General features: G+C 37.6%; 1 protein-coding gene across 1 annotated transcript in view; it reads right to left on the reverse strand.

The window, feature by feature from the left end:
- COL9A1 (collagen type IX alpha 1 chain) overlaps positions 1–17334 on the reverse strand; it is a 132439-nt gene that overhangs the window by 23191 nt on the left and 91914 nt on the right. Inside the window, exons 25-27 of the mRNA XM_082252047.1 lie at positions 4501–4536; positions 4373–4417; positions 3870–3902 (exon numbers count right to left, since the gene is read on the reverse strand). Coding sequence (XP_082108173.1) covers positions 3870–3902; positions 4373–4417; positions 4501–4536 — 114 coding nt within the window. The remainder of the gene's footprint in view (positions 1–3869; positions 3903–4372; positions 4418–4500; positions 4537–17334) is intronic.

Genomic DNA, 17334 nt, shown 5'->3' on the forward strand with positions numbered 1-17334 from the left:
TATATATGACACTGGCAGGGAGGGGGTTAATACTGGGGGTGATCAAAGGGGTTAAATGTATGCCTAATATGCTTATTGACTGTGTGGGGGGAGGGGGGGTTCTGTGACAGGCACAGAGAGATCGCAGTTTCAGCTTAGCTGAAACTGCTGATCTCTACCTGCCTGTCTGACAGAAGATCCACCTGCTTTGTTTACATAAGCAGGCGGGTCTTCTCTCAGTTTCCCGGAAGATCATGGGAGGGCAGCGGCAATCGTCACCGCTCCTCCCACGGCCCGTCTCCCACTGTGTGCGGCTCCGGCGGCGCGTGCGTGCGCCACCGAAACCACATGCACTCCAATCACGTAGTACTATGTGACTGGACGCAGCTGTGCCGCCTGCCGCAGTAAAAAGGCGGCGGGCGGCAAGTGGTTAAGAGTTGTATACACATATCTTGATAATTGTTTTTTTTATATATTTAGCGCATCACTGACCTGGAATTTTTATGCAGGATGGGAGTTACCCTTTTCAAACTTCAGTGGGGTGTATGCTTGTTCCTGTCCTGTGAACAATGGCAGCTACCATATTTCCATTCTCACAGGTACATTTTAAAGTGGAGTTCCAACCAAAAATGGAACTTCCGCTTTAAGGCCTCCCGACCCCTGACATTCCACATTTTTTGGGAGGGGGTACCTAGTTTTGACAGGTACCCGCTCCCACTTCAGCTCGGTCCGCCTAGGCAGCTCAGGCAGAAGTTCTCCTCTCCCCCTCCCTCCCTGCAATCTTCTGGGACACGTTACAGGTCCCAGAAGATTGCCTGTCCACTCAGGATGCAAAGCCATAAGCTGTCACAGCTGGGTGCCCACACTAGAAGTGTCCGCGCCGCGGGGAGAAGAGGGAGAGAACTGAGGCTCCCCCCGGCAGAATCGCTGGATAGTGGGACAGGTGAGTGTGTGTTTATTAAAAGTCAGCAGCTACACTTTTTGTAGCTGCAGCCTTTTTAAAACAAAAAAACAGGTAGAACTCCGCTTTAAGCAATAATGGAAACCTATGACAAGAGAAATACCTAGGATGTCATTGTTCACCCTCTTCTGAAACAACAGCTTTGGTACTTTCTAAACCACTAACCTAGAGCAAGCATGCTACAACTGAACTCAGAACTTTTGATTTATTCTCGATACTTATTTGCTTGTTTAAAGTCAGTGGCTTACAAAGAAAGAAAGCCAGAAGCCCCACCCAGTGGGTAGAGAACCAGCATTTTCATTTTTTTTTTTTTTTCATAGTGTCTATGGGGGTTTTTGCTCCTGCTACTATCCAAATAATATTAGTGACTTATCGAAATTTAGTCCCTATTTCTATCTGAATTAATTTAGCAATGACCAAATCATTACCATGCAAGATTTGGATCATTAGAACAAATCGTTATTCACATTAAAAGAAAATTATTAGAAAGTAATAAATGCAGATAGGTCATTACTTACAGTATTGTCAGTGTCAGATACTTTTTTTTTAAGATACAGACAGACGGAGCTCACAGAACACTTTGCAGAGGCAGTATTAAATATAGTTTCTTAAATTTAAATGTAAAATATGTTATTATATCCTAAAGCTTATCCATGGACATTTCGGATAAACAGAATTACAGTCTTTATTCACACTTTGGGATCTATGTATAAAAAGTATGCTTTGCGAATGTCTCAGCATTCATGCATAAGTCACAAATAATACCTGTAATATATGTGTAATGTCAGTTTCTATTTATTGTCTTTTGCAGGGTGAATATGACATTTCCTAACTTTCAATCCTGAGAGATCCTGTTCAACCAATTGAGAAAATAGACTAAAGCTGTATACATAAAAGTAGAGTTATATTAAATTTTTTTTCGTTTTTAGAAAGTTTATTCAATTTTCTAAACAATGGTGGGTTAAATCGACATTGATTTTTGACCATACTGACAAGAAAATTCTAAGAAGCAGGGTGGAAAATGTTTCTTCTTCAGGGTGGAACATTTCTAATAGTGAATGTGAGTTTCTTTCAGGAAATACATTAATTCCAAGATTGAATTAAAAAAAAAAATTGAAGTACTTTCTGTACAAATAATTTTTTGTATGAATGTTCATATTACCACCACTGCTAAATCTAACACCACGAGTACCACCACCACTGCTAAATACGACAGGTTCCTGTTCAGGGTGTCCAGGGTTCATGTTCTGAGGGGTGCTTATTGGAATCTAAAATCCCCTTTTAAAAATAGGGGCAACCAGATACTGGCTCTCCCCTATGCGAAAAAATAAAGGGGTCCTAAGCAGGCAGTTGTCACACTCTACAATAGTATTAATGTTACTGCTAGATGTTTCACTTTTAACTATAGCTGGCGATTCATTAGATTGAATAGTCATTCAATCAACCGTTTGCCAAACCTCCTAAACAATGGGTGAACCTGCAGCTCATCTATATAGAACACAGAAATCCACATACACCATTCATTTTGTGCACAGTGCAGAGGTCTCCCTAATACTATTTCTTCTTCTGATTCTTCTGTTGGTGGCTATTTTCTCTGTTGGTTTAATGTTCCTATGGCTATTTTCTCTTAGGATCAAATGTTAGGGAATGTTACATTTTCCCTGTGAAAGACAACACTGAGAAACTGACTTTGCTCACATATTACAATCACCATGTGTATTATTAGTGACTTTTTTTTTTGTTAACTGTAAACCCTTTTATATTTTTCAATGAATTGTTTAGATTTTCTCCACCAGCATCTATGCTATTAACCCCCATAACACACTAGCACACAATCATTTACATTTCTGTACAGTAAAATTAACTTCCTTGTTCGCTGTGATGACAGAGATATTTTTAGAGTGATAAAAAGTTCTGTGATTAGAGAACAGCATTATTGATATCACCATAGTGAAATGATCCTAGAAGTTCATAGTAATGAAGCTGATAAAAGTTTATTTTGCCATACCCTTGGAGGTAGACACTACTGTAAACTAACATAAAAGTGCTAGTAGTCATTATTTAACCATGGCAAAAGTGGTCTTAGTTATATGTCTTCAGCAAAACCTTCAGCTGGTTCTTGCAGTAAATGGCTTGTAGACATCATTTAACCACATAAATAGCGGCCTTTCTTTGTCAGCCCTTCATCCTAAATGGGAACATCACCCTAAAGGGGAAGTTCCCCTTTATACCCTTCTCCCCTCTTCCTTTACTATATTTGGCACATTAACGTTTTTTTTGGGGAGCGGATACCTAGTTTTGATAACTATCTGCTCCCACTCCGGCTACCCCTCTCTTTGCCTGTAGCCTTTGGGACTTGTCACAGGTCCCAGAATGCTGCAGGGCCATTAACACCGCATAGTGCAGCTCACACATCTGCAATGGGAATCCCACTACTCAAAGTAAACAAGCCAGCTCTGGGGACCCAAAGATTGGCAAACAACCAGCCCGGGTGAGGACAGCACTGGATTCCTAGACAGGTAAGTGGCCTTTTATTAAAAGTCAGCAGCTTCAGTATTTGTAGCTGATGACTTTTATTTTTTTCTCGCTAGGTTGAAGATCCTCTTTAGGTCCCAAACAGCTGGAGTTTTTAGATTAGTTAAAATTGGGCTGACAACCACAGTAACCATTTTTCCAATGCATAAAACATTGGGACCAATTGAGATGTACTTTCTGTACTTTCTGAAACCTAATCACCTAAGTCCACTCAAGAATTTCAATCAGAAAAAGCGAATAGGTCTTCATATATGTAATAGTCTTTCTTATGTAAACATCTTAGTAGAAAGGGGTTTATGAAAAATATGAGGGTAAAATAACTAACATTGTATTTCTTTGAAAGTATCAGACACAAGTGTCAATTTTAGCTTGTCATTAAATAACAAATACTTACAGATCCTTTTGGTCCTGGATTTCCTAAATCACCCTAAATAAAAAATATAGCATATTACATATATTCCAGTGCACTATTGTTAATATTATACAAATATTAGTAATGTATTTTCCATTTTCCTATGCTCCATGAAACAGTGCCATAAAATGACAGCACTACTGATCATCATTCAGCCTTATGCCCTTTCCATCAAGTGAGACACAAGTAAGCCTGTATTACTATTCTTATGCTGTCTTTTCATGACTGATTAATTCTATATATTTTTCATAGCTTCTGTGATGACAAAGTGTAAATGTATTGCATGTTATGAAGGGACATATAACCAATTTAGAAAAATGTACAGGTCATGAGTTCTCAGTATCTTTAGACACAGAGCTATCAATACAAGTATAAGGATGTCCTTTCCCTTGCTCCTGGGAAAGGACATGTGCGTATATACAGAAATAGGATATTGTAGCGTCAGGGCTGTATTTACTAATTACGTTATGTAAAAAGTCTCTTACCTGTTCACCCTTCTCTCCTCCAAAGCCTTCTTCTCCAGGGCCACCCTGCATTTAATGTAATACATTTAGTACCACAAACTATTTTTTTTTCTCAATGAAAATATTCCTTATTCTCGGGTATCACTCACCTGTTCACCTTTAGGCCCAGTTTCACCAACTCCACCCTAAAAAAAGAGCAGAAATAAATTAAACTAATTATATATACACTGTGTATATATTAAAATTACTTGGTTACATTTAAACCTTGCAAAAATACATACAAACATTATATAGATCAATCAAATTTGCAGTTTTATATATGTATGCATTTATTGGTATTGTTATCATTGAGCAGGATTGAACAGGAGCTACTGGTATTATTAAGGTATGAAGGTCAGTTTTCACATATTCAAAGTCTGCATTATGATGTATATATCATAGATATGAGCATAGTCAAGAATTAATGTTAATAAATTCTACATTTTATTTCCATAAACTGACTAAATTAGCAATTAATATTTGTGTAAATCTGAATGCTCAGTCCTAAATTGTTATAAAAGTACAGCATTACCTGAAGGGCATGTGTTTGCTATTTGCCACTATTGTCTTCCTGCCAGAGTAGAAATGCCCCAATTTTGCCTATGTCCCACCCCAGTGCATTTCTGACAACTGACACACTGAGGTTGATTTACTAAAGTAGTAGAGGATGTTCACCTAGTAAAGGAAATGTTTACTTACTTAGAAGTGGTGTTAGAGCATGTGGTAAAGCTTTTTGCAAGTGAAATTTTTTTCTAGCACATTATTGGGTATTCAGAATGAACAAAGCTGCTCCTAACTTACTAAAAAAATCCAGGCTTTTGGAGGTGCAGAAAACTGTCAACAAACATTTTTTTTCTAGTTTCCTTTGATGTAATCCAGGCAGCTTCTTTATTATATGAAAGTCTGAATGACTTTTACCAGCACTGAGCAACTGAGCAACTGGCCTTATAACCCGAGACTATGTTTGAAAGTTCTGCTCTGGATGGGAAAGCATTCAAGTAAATAATTTAAAAGTGAAGAAAAGAATATCACAGAGGTCCTTTGGTGACTGGTTTCCTCTATAAGCAAATGATTCATTTTAAGTCACTTCCTGAAAAAGTTTATACTTTTTATACTGTTTCTTCCTTCCCCAGCCTAGCATTCCCCAGCCACTTTATTTGCTGTTGTGAGCGGAGTGAAAAAGCCCATTGTAAACTCTGGGATTATCCCAGATGAAGCATGCATGGGACTGAAGAAACTCGACCCAGTTGACAAGTTTGTAAAGCAAATCTGTGCTTTGGCCTTGCAAGGTAAAATACCCCCATCCCAACCCAACCAGCCTAAGAGAACCGTCTTCCTTGTTGCTCCCCTGCCACTTCCTTCAACTAATGAAAAGGAATACCTGTGTAAGCTCAGTGTTACTCAGTTTGGAGCTTGCACAGGGCTAAGCCAATCAGCAAGTACCAGCGCTATCACATGAGATAAGAGAAATGAATCACATGTTTCCTATACCCTTAATTACGAGGTACCTATCTTCATTCTCCGTGGCAAGTATGGTGTGCCGAAAAAAGGTGAACCTATTTTACCTTGCATGGGAAACGCAGTCACACTTTAAGATCTCAAATAAGCAACTGTCAGCAAATGTATCTTTTATAATAAATATTTTATGCAGGTTTTTTATCCATATTTATTTGCAGTGTTTGTTGTGTGCTCTAAATTGTTCTTTCTCATGACTGTTAGCAAATAAAAGTAAACAAAAAGAATGAGAGAGGAGGTTTGAGAATATTAGAAGAATCAGTTGAGATAAATTGATTAAATCCCATGAGCAAAACTACTTTTGAAGATATTCCAAGCATCCTACAATTATAAGGAGCTGTTCTCAACACGTATTTGCATATGTTTAGTAATCAGTGCAGTCAGGAATTGCCAGGGCTGGATTAAAGCTACAGCAGTTTAAATTCTGTAAATCAAACAAATGTAATTTTTTTACAAATCCCACATTCCCTTGCAGCTGCATAGTCGATACATCAAGAAGGGTTGAAAAGGTAATAGAAAATTAAACAAACTAAAGCAAATAAATAGAAAAAAAGACCTGTCAGACTAATTACATACAGAGTATGTGATCTGACATTAAGTAAATAGCTGACTAACTGTAAGATGTGATGGTACAAACAGAATAATTTTTGTCACTAGAGAACTGGGATCATATATCACGTTCAGATTTGATTGGAAATCTAATATAACAAATCTGTAACCTAATAGAGAGCTACAGATCTTTTATCATCTGTGGCAGAGCTATGCAGATTAACAGAATTATTGATGGGGACTTATTCAAAATATTTCCAACAAAGTAATAGACAAAATAAAACAACAGAATCAAGCTAAATGCAAATAAAGTCAGTAAATAAGGAGCCCGTCTTTGCAACTCAAAGCAAATTTCGCAAGACTGAAAGAAAATAGAATATTGTTATGACTCACTAGACAAAGATTTGCAGCAAGCCAAACAAAGACTGTAACTAGAGTAATGGGACCAATCAATGACTGAAAAATGTATGCCTGAAGACCTGCAATAAGCAAGCCTGGTGAACAGTGAGGTAGCTTCATATCTCAGGTTTCTGTTGCAAGATATAAACCATGACCCTGTGCTATGATCTTGAACCCATTTTTTTAATGTTGCATCCTCAACCCCTGTAATATTTTCCTTCCCCTTTTTTCAAGTTGCCGCACTTGTTCAAGTAATGTTGATAGAGAAGGCGTCCTGGTATAGCTTGAAAGGCCCTATGGGCACGCCAGGTGCAACAGCCTTGCTGCAATCACAACCTCTGCTACCCCAGTCCCTATGCCACTAGGCATAATATCAACTTGTGCTTAAGGTATATCTAAAGCCAAAACTATTTTTTGTTTGGTGTATAGTAAGGAGTGGTCTAACCCACTTTTAGCAGGTAGCTATTTGAACAAATGTCTCCACTTGAAGATTTCCCCTCTATAATCTCTATAATAACAACTCAGAGTGTTGCATTTTACTTAATTTAAATACCAGTGACAGTAATCAACAGGAAAAACACACCTGGTGAAGCACCACAGTAGGGACACCGACAGTAATATAAACCTGAAAGAGCTTTGAACCTTTTTCCATTCTATTTGAGGCTGGGTTCACATATATGCGAGTGTGGTTCCCATTTGCAATTCAGGTGCAATTCAGGTGCAAATTTGACACTGAAATCGCACCTGAACCTAACTGAAAAACACACAGGACCCATTTTTAATTCACACCGCAATATATGTGAACTGGCTCCAGTGAAAGTCGGTCTGGTTCACATGTTATGCAAATCAGGTGCGGTTCAAAGTGCCTCCAAATTTCCATATATATGAACCAAGGATAAAACTAAAAAAATGTTAGCTTTAGATTTAGCTTTAGGATTTAGATTCACTTTAACATCCAGTCATTAGCTGTTTTCAAAAGGCTGAAGCTTACTAGTATTTGCTTTAAAATAAATAATTGAGAATAAGGAAACAATAACACATGTGAAAGTCTTTATACAATGGTAAGTGGGTAATAATACTTGCATTATTTAGCATTGCGCTGTCAATGTCTTTAAGGTTTCACAATAAAAATGCTAGCATGTTCAGTAATCAAAAGCTCTGCCCTCTGCACAAGTTATGTGCAGCGCAGTGATGATGTCACTGCTACTTTTATATTTTAATATTTGGTTTTACAAAGATGTTTGGTGTACATAAAGTGGATGTTTTATTCTCTGTGGCTATTGAGGAATATATTTAAATGAGAGTTTTTGTGCCTGCAGCTCAGCTTTAATGGTTACACTGACTTGCATGTTATCTCAACCCATACCGGATAGAAGTTAGCAAATGGAAAGAAATACGGAAAATCCCTATTGCTATATTTTCTCCTGTATGTGATTCATACACTGAACTCCTGTAAAAGATAAAACGACCACACAACCCAATGGCAGCAATGTGGACATCAATTATCTAAATGAATGCAAGGGCACAAGGAGAAAAATAGCATGCAGCTACTCCTGTTCTTTACATTTCACACTTTACAAATGTAAAGTTAGTTCCTACACAACATAAATGATTTCAGCAAAAAGAAAAATGTGATTTTTTTTGGCAAATAAATTGCACAAAATTTGAGATGTGCTATAAGGAATATGGTATCCACAGAGGAATAATATTAAAATATTTAAAATATAAGTCTCTCTGGTGCTATCTAATTTTGTAAAAAAAAAAAAAGAAAAAAAAAATGATCAGCTGATCTTTTTTTTTTTTTTTTTTCTTTTTTAAAGTTCATATGGCACCAAATTCTGTTTTGAATAGTATCAAAACTTCTCCTTTAGTGTAATGTTGCTATATTTTATAATCAGGGTTGCATTATTTCATATAATAATAGTCAGTGAAATTTCTGTGTACTGTAACATATGCTAGCCAATCCCGGTCTGTCATTAATTAATTAATTAATCTTAATGACATCTCATCTTTCATCACCCCAAACATCACTGGACCTACTGAGATAACATTGTTGGTCTTCCACAAAGCACCCTACTGTGACCATACATTGCTAGCATTCAGTCAAGGAATGTAGGAGGGACTTAATTTACCAAAAGCAAATCTATTTCATGCATAATCTGTTCTTGAAGAACTGCAGGCATTATATTGTAATTATAGCAATTATGCAAATTATTTAATAAAAAACGAGTGATAATTTTATAGTGTGGGGTTCAAATAACTGCAACAGCAATCTCTGGAACACCAGTTTCTAAGGAAAAGTTGACTGGCAATGTTGTAGTTCTCTTAACTATGTACTGTATACTAACAGTAGGGGTGAGCGGAGTGTTTGGTCTGAACATAAGAGTTTTTATTTACCGTTTTCCTTTTTGTGAATGAGTAGGAGTACTATATGGGGGTAGTATGTTGTTAAAGGGGGCTTTCCAGATTCCAGTAAGCCTCCACCTGCAGATCCCCACAACCACCAGGCAAGGGTTGTGGGGAAGAGGCTTGTGTTCTCATTAACATAAGGACAAGATACTTTGCCAAGGGGGACCCAAAATTTGAGGCCATGGCATGTTGCTAAGTATGCCTTTTGCAGCCAGCAAAGTTCCATGCTTCGATTAGGGGCCCAGAACAGATTTTAGGGTGGACTCCACATGCTGTAATTTACCAGCAATTGTTTTTTTTTTTTTTTTTTTAATGTCATTTTTGCTGTAATGGCATTTAAAATGTCATTTGTGCTGTAATGGCATTTAAAAAAAATGTAGTCTTCATCTGGCTGTAGTTGCAGCACCTACCACCTCAAGTCCATTCCAGGAACATGTGCAATGGGAATATTGACACTGGTACAAAATCCATACTAGACTCTTTGTGTGGGTTCCCCTTTGAAAGAGTCTAGTATGGATTTTGTACCAGTGTCAATATTCCCATTGCACATGTTCCTGGAATGGACTTGAGGTGGTAGGTGCTGCAACTACAGCCAGATGAAGACTACATATTTTTTAAATGCCATTACAGCACAAATGACATTTTAAATGCCATTACAGCAAAAATGACATTAAAAATAAAAAAAACAATTGCTGGTAATTTACAGCATGGGAATCCCCCCCAAACATCCCCCAAAATACTTGTGAAACCCTAAGGGTCTGGTATAAATATCTATGCCATTTTCTACAAAGAAACAGCAGTTTTTTCCTTTGAAAATGTCAGTGTTGCTGATTAGCATCTTACACATGTGCCACTTCACATGCAGGTTTAGGATACTTCCCAGGCAGATTATTTAAAGAAAAGAAGAAACCTGTTTAAACATTAAGCAGTCCCCACTCAAATAAGTCAGAAGGGCTCTTTTGGTCACATAATAAGTGCATAGGTCAGGCTCCCCCTTCGGGCTCTGTCCCTTCATTTTTAGTTTTTAACAAAGAAGTTGGCAGTAACAGCTGTCAAAGTTAATTGCTGCCAATTTTAAAACTTTTTTCTTTTGTAAATGTCACTGCTAAAAAAAAAAAAATCACTGCCTTGGGCTGCATGGAACTTTAAAAAAAAATGTAAAAAAAAAAATATTTGCATTGGTTGGTACGTACATAGTGGAGTTCAGGTTTAGCATCCAAACTTTTTGAAGTTCGGCAAACCCTGCTGGACCAAACCAAGGGGCTGCTTAGCCCATCACTAGTAGACACCAAAGCCACAGCCTTACTATCAATATCTGAAAAATGAAATGCAGTATTGAGTCTCATGTCTATGTTTCCCAAAACAGAATCAATGAACTCCCACTGGCAAGCACATTAAAAGTAAGTAAAATCTGCAGTGTCATTGGTCAGCACCCAGTTTAATGAACAATAACACCACTACATACATTCACCGGCCACTTTGTTAGGTACACCTTGCTAGTACCAAGTTGGACCCCCTTGTGCCTTCAGAACTGCCTTAATTGTTCATGGGATAGATTCAACAAAGTGTTGGAAACATTCCTTAGAGATTTTGGTCCATATTGGCATGATGGCATCATGCAGTTGCTGCAGATTTGTCGGCTGCACATCCATGATGCAAATCTCCCATTCCACCACATCCCAAAGGTGCTCTGTTGGACTGAGATCTGGTGACTGTGAAGGCCACTGGAGTGCAGTGAACTCCATTGTCATGTTCAAGAAAACAGCTTGAGATAGAAACATAGAAACATAGAATGTGTCGGCAGATAAGAACCATTTGGCCCATCTAGTCTGCCCAATATATATGAATAGTCCCTGGCCCTATCTTGTATGAAGGATAGCCTTATGCCTATCCCATGCATGCTTAAACTCCTTCACTGTATTTGCAGCTACCACTTCTGCAGGAAGGTTATTCCATGCATCCACTACTCTCTCAGTGAAGTAATACTTCCTCATATTACTTTTAAACCTTTGCCCCTCTAATTTAAAACTGTGTCCTCTTGTGGTAGTTTTTCTTCTTTTAAATATGCTCTCCTCCTTTACCGAGTTGATTCCCTTTATGTATTTAAAAGTTTCTATCATATCCCCTCTGTCTCTTCTTTCAAATGCTTTGAGCTTTGTGACCTGGTGCATTATCCCGCTGGAAGGAGCCATCAGAAAATGGATACACTGTAGTCATAAAGGGATGGACATGGTCAGCAACAATACTCAGGTAGGTGATGGTGTTTAAACGATGCTCAGTTGGTACTCAGAAGCCAAACGTGTGCCAAGAAAATATCCCCCATACCATTACACCACCACCAGCAACCTGAACCATTGATACAAGGCAAGATGGATCCATGCTTTCAAGTTAATTACGCCAAAGTCTGACCCAACCATCTGAACTTCACTGCTGAAATCGAGACTCGTCAGACAAGGCCAGGTTTTTTCACTCGTCTATTGTCCAATTTTGGTGAGCCTGTGCAAATTGTAGCCTCAGTTTCCTGTTCTTAGCTGATAGGATTGGCACCTGGTGTAGTCTTTTGCAGCTGTAGCCCATCTGCTTCAAGGTTCAATGTGTTGTGAATTCAGAGATGGTATTCTACATACCTTGGTTGTAACGAGTGGTTATTTGAGTTACTGTTGGAAATCTATACAGAACCTTTCTAGGTCATTAGTGCCACTTACCATGTTAGGCCCTGTGCTGCATGACTCCTGACTGACAGTTGCTGCAGTCACATGGAGCCATTCCATTCTTATCTACACTGTAAAACAGTGAACAGCACTGCTGGAGTAGGAAAATTCTATACAACTTTCCATCACAGATATATGTGCAAGAGATAGGGCATGTAACAGAAGACAGAGTAAAGGAAAACATTATGGGGTTGATTTACTTAGAGGAAACAGGCTGGGAATTTGCAATTTGTAAGGACATTCTTTTGATAAAGAAGGTAAAGCTCTGCTGAATTCCACCATTCCATCATGTGCATGCAAAAACATGTTTGTTTGTTTTTTTAATTTTACTTGCATGTAGTTGTATATTCTTTGTAAGGTGAATTTTCACCACATTCACTAAGCTAAAGGAAAATCCCTTGCAAATTGAAAATTTCCTTGCAAAGTGAGCAGCCTATTTGCCTTTATTAAATCAATTCCTTTGAGCTTACATTCAGGTGGGTGCATCTTCCAGATCTAGAAACAATGTATTATTAATGACAATTGCAAGTCATCTAATATTGCTGAGGGGTGGCATAGATATTGATTTGTTTTCTTCTCTTTCGTGATCTTCAGACCAAAATCAATCATAGATTAAAAAAAATATATATATATTTATAAATAATGCACTTAAATAACTCAAATGGTTTGCCACAAGGCCTTGCTCTTACAAAAAAACTATACAAATTATATGCAGAATCTTATCTTACGAAATAACATACAATATAATATTACCTGGTTTTATTGTTTTATAGTCACGATCATCATTTTCTGTTACTACTAAGCTAACAATTCTGGAACGTGTGCTGTACAGATGTTTTTGCACCACCAAGGGAGGGGAAATTACGCTATGTTTGGTCTTTACCTTTGTAAGTATACAAAACTAAAGTGCACTCGGTAAGACTAAACCTTCAGCAAACGGAATTGAAACAAAAAATAAATAAATAAAAAGACACATGGAGCACAGAGTACTAAACTATGCCCTTCATTAAATTGAACAGACAGAAGTGAACACTCAGACTTCTGTCTGTAATAGATCAAAGGATCACACAGATGTTTAAGAAAATGGAAGATGGATGTTAAGTATAACATAAGCAATTCACTGTAAATTATAACACAGGTAAATTAATGAAGAGAAAAAGAAGTATGTGATTTGTAAAGGTTCAGCAATCAGTATTTGTAAATATAAATAATATATACCTGCGCTGCTCTAACAAATTTCTATTATAGATTTACAGAGCAGCTAAAACCCCTATGGGATCACAAAACGATACATAAAAAAAAAAAAAAAAGATTTATAATATATGTGGTGATTGTGATAGTGCTAATTTTTTTCATGTAAAAAAAGCGTATTTATTTTATTTGATTTTATATTTTTTTCACATTTAGCGGAAGTATGTTTTCACATAAGGAAGTCTACAGTATTTGCATTTGCATACAGTATTTGCAATAATATTATTTTTATTTTACCTAATTAATATTCTATTTATTCCTAGCATTTACTCTATGCACCACAGTATTGAGTAAGGTTGGTCTGCACTCTTTAAAAAAAAAAAAAAAAGGCTATACTTCTTTCAAGTAAGTTGTGTAATGGACCAGTTGAAATGGTTGGAATTTTTTTTTTTTTTTTTAAACAGTAATTTAAAATAGTCTATGCTTACCTGCTCTGTGCAAAAGAATTGCACAGAGCGGCCCTGATACTCCTTATCTCGGGTCTCCCACAAGTGCTCTTGGGTCTTCCTCTCTTGCTGATGCCCCTAATAGGAAGCAGATTCCCATGGGGGCACTTGTGCTTTGCTCCCGAGACCCACTGTTGCGTTTATTGCCACAGACAGCGGGACTCGGCCCCACCCCTCGCCACTGGAGTTGATTGACCAAAGCGGTGGACAATGGCTCCCACTGCTATCAATCTGCCCAGGGAGGAGGGACAAAACCAGGAGAGCCATTACTCTCATGAACAGTGCTGGATCAGGTAAAAAAAAAACCTTGAGGCTTTAGGACCACTTAAAACTCCAGCATCTGTATCAGGGTTTAGTTTCCTCATTCTAAGAGCAGCTAATATTATGTATTTATCTGCTTCCTGTCTCTGCCTTGTTAGCTTCACAAGAAAAGGCACCTGTATGGAAAATAATGTAAGATCCCTATAAGTTGGGCTTTGCAGTGTGTCATAGAGAAGAACAGGTAGCGTACCTGCAAAAACTTGGGAAGGGGTGTGAGGTTACTGGTTATGTCAACTGCACCAGAAAAAGTGCTTATTGGTTCATTCAATTACCATGCAAGCATCTAATGCATTTCAGGGGCCTATTAAAAAAACTCTCCCTTCCTCTGGGCTACAATTGAGACTTAAAAACATATAAAATCTTAGATTTAAATTAGTATTTTGGTAAATTAACTCATACATATAAAAAATAGGTAAAATCAAATGATATTTTTAGCCAATATAAGCTAAACATTTCTTTAGATTTTAATTGTTGGACTCTTGGATCATTTGGCACTATTTCTGATGCAACTGTTTGTAAACTACTCAATTCTTGCAATGCCTATTTTTCAGGGACCTCCTTTTTTGTGGGGTCATTTGGCTCCACTAGAGCCTTCACTACTACTGGTAGAGGATCCCTATCCTGCACCCCACCTCCTCTCAGACTGTTTATTACAAATCACTGGGTACCTTTTTACAATGTTTACAAACACATTCTTATATTGATCCCAGGTGAATTTGATGGCTTTGCATAACTGTAGAAAATGTTTGTAGCAATAATTTACTGCAAGTAAATGGCATTACTGCAATTAACTGCATTTACATGGTACTAGAAACAAGCCAGCTAGCTGCAAATTATTTGAAAAATTAAACACCAGATTTGCCTGTGTAAGTTAAGCCTAATTTTTCATGAAAGAGATTCTCAATTAGCTTCTTAACAGGGTATACCATATCCATATATTGTTAATCTTTACCAAATTCTACCTTTGACATCTCTAGAAACAAAAATAACCTGCTGAGTTGTGATTGTTGTAATTGCTGTACCAAATCAACTGCTGATGTGAAAAATGATTGAGCTTCATACATATATGAACCCAAAAACAAAAACATCATATATTGCAGTTTACAAGTATTCAGATGTGGTGGCTGTATTAGAAGATTTTTAGGCAAAGTATATTTTCAGAATGTGTGGAAAAATACCTGTTTTTCCTATCGGAAGCCCTGTGTCCTATTAACTTTCTGTAGACTGAACTAAAATCTTGAACAATCCTCTTTTACAGCTATCTTCTGTAAACTACAAAGTAAAAGCCCTTTATGTAATTGAGATGAGTGGGGGGTGGCATTTGTAATCCAAACCAGGAGAGCAGCCTAAGGTGACAACACCACTCTTCCATAGATAAAGTGTGGGGAGTAAGTGGTGTCATACCAAAACAGGAGTGTGTTACTGTCAAGATCACCAGGTCAAAATAAAAATAAAGAAAGCCTGAAAAATTGAACCTATGCAGCCATCATATCAAAGGAAGGGAAATCTGTCATATATTGAAATTAGATACACTTTAAGCTCTCTACAACAAATTACACAATTAAACACCGACTTGTTGTGTGTTTTTGTTTTAATCCATAGTAGGTGCATGCAATTCCATATGCTAGTCCAAGGTTGTAGCACATTGATTGGAACCCGAAATAGATCCCACTAATGATTTATTGACTCCCAAGTTCTGAAAGCTGACCAAGAATTTAAAATGAATAGGTATCTAGTGGGATTCGGTGGAATTAAGTTGTTCTGTGCTAAACATATTTTAGGTTGTCAGTAAAAAATGTGCTCTGTCAGAAAATGTACATTTTGTCATTATAAAAAGCATTGGGGAGGCTGGCAACCCTTACACTGGGAATAATGGAATTCAAATTGCCACATAACAGAAATTCAGTTTTTTTTCTTATGTGCTAGTCAGTTTATGTGGTGTATCTGCTTTTAATATGAATTTGTTTTCAGAATTGGGGAGGTAGCCCTCTTATCCCTAGCACAGAGCACAGCACTTGAGAAAAAATGTCTGGAGTCATCCCTATTCCCCTTGTTATGAAAGTAACATGAGAGCTAATTAAAGCACCCCTACATATGCAACTTTTATGACAGCTAATTAGACGCCCCTATATATGACACTATATTAAGATCAAAATTAAGCACCCCTGGATATGAAATAAACATGAGGTCAGATTTAAGCCCCCCTGTATATTAAATTATAATAAGACTTATTTAAGTACCCTTGTGTATGAAACGAACATGATAGCTAACTAAGCACACCTGTATATCAATTTAATAGGAATGCTAATTGAGCACCCCTGTAAAAGAAATAAACAAAAGATCAAAAAGAAGCGCCCTGTATATGAAATGAACATGGTAGTGTAGCAAGTAAATAAATGAACCTTCCAGTAATGCTATTACTAGGCTGCAGCTAGAGGGAGCTCTAATGATTTATAGTGTGACTTCAGGAGACTGAAACCAACAAGTTCACATTAAACCTGGAAAGCAAGTGTGTGCAACAGTGTTTTGTGTCTCCTCTTTGATACAGGTTAGTCACACTTTCTGCTATCTTTGTTCAGTTTTCTGTTTATTGAGACATTCACTTTCTCTTTTAGTATCTTATATGTTAGTACTAGTAACACGCAAACACAAATTGATGTGCTTTTCGATGTTGTCTACGATGCAACTATAAAGAAAGTAATCATCTGTGTAATGTAATCGATTGCTGCTAAACACATTGAACTTGGAAAGCAAGTGAGCAACAATGTTTTGTGTCTCCTGTTTGATACAGATACTGCATGTTGCATCTTTGTCATACTTTGCACTCAGATTACCGACAATCGTGTAAAATTCTGGGGCTCCGTCTGGGATCAGTGCAATCACGGTGCCACAAGTCACAATGAAGGGAAGTGGCTATTACAGTAAAGTGACAGACTTCAGGGAGGCTGCACAGAAAACAAAATGACCGATCCAACATCAGTAAAGAAGTTGCAGTGGCACATTCAGAAGCTATTGCATGCATTGTCTGAGTCAGCTGCACTCACTGGCTACCTTGATGCAGTAAAAAAGAGCAGTTCCACATGCCACAGGTTCAAGTGAGATGAGGATCTGTGAGTACATCATGGAACACCTGCAGGGATAATAAGTATGCAATGCAGAGGACAGATGTAGGGCATACCTTCTCCAGGTCAAGGAAAAGGTTTTGTCTTTGATACGTGAAAGCAGCTATAAAAACCCAAATATAAGTGAGAGATTGTGGACCATCTCTCAGAGAGGACAGACCAATGCAATCAACAGAAGGTGGGCTCACATTAAGGGACCTAGCAGAATACCTGCCAAGAAA

This window comes from Pelophylax lessonae (genome assembly GCF_965119305.1).
Source record: "Pelophylax lessonae genome assembly, chromosome: 3".
In the NCBI taxonomy this organism is placed as follows: Eukaryota; Metazoa; Chordata; class Amphibia; order Anura; family Ranidae; genus Pelophylax; species Pelophylax lessonae.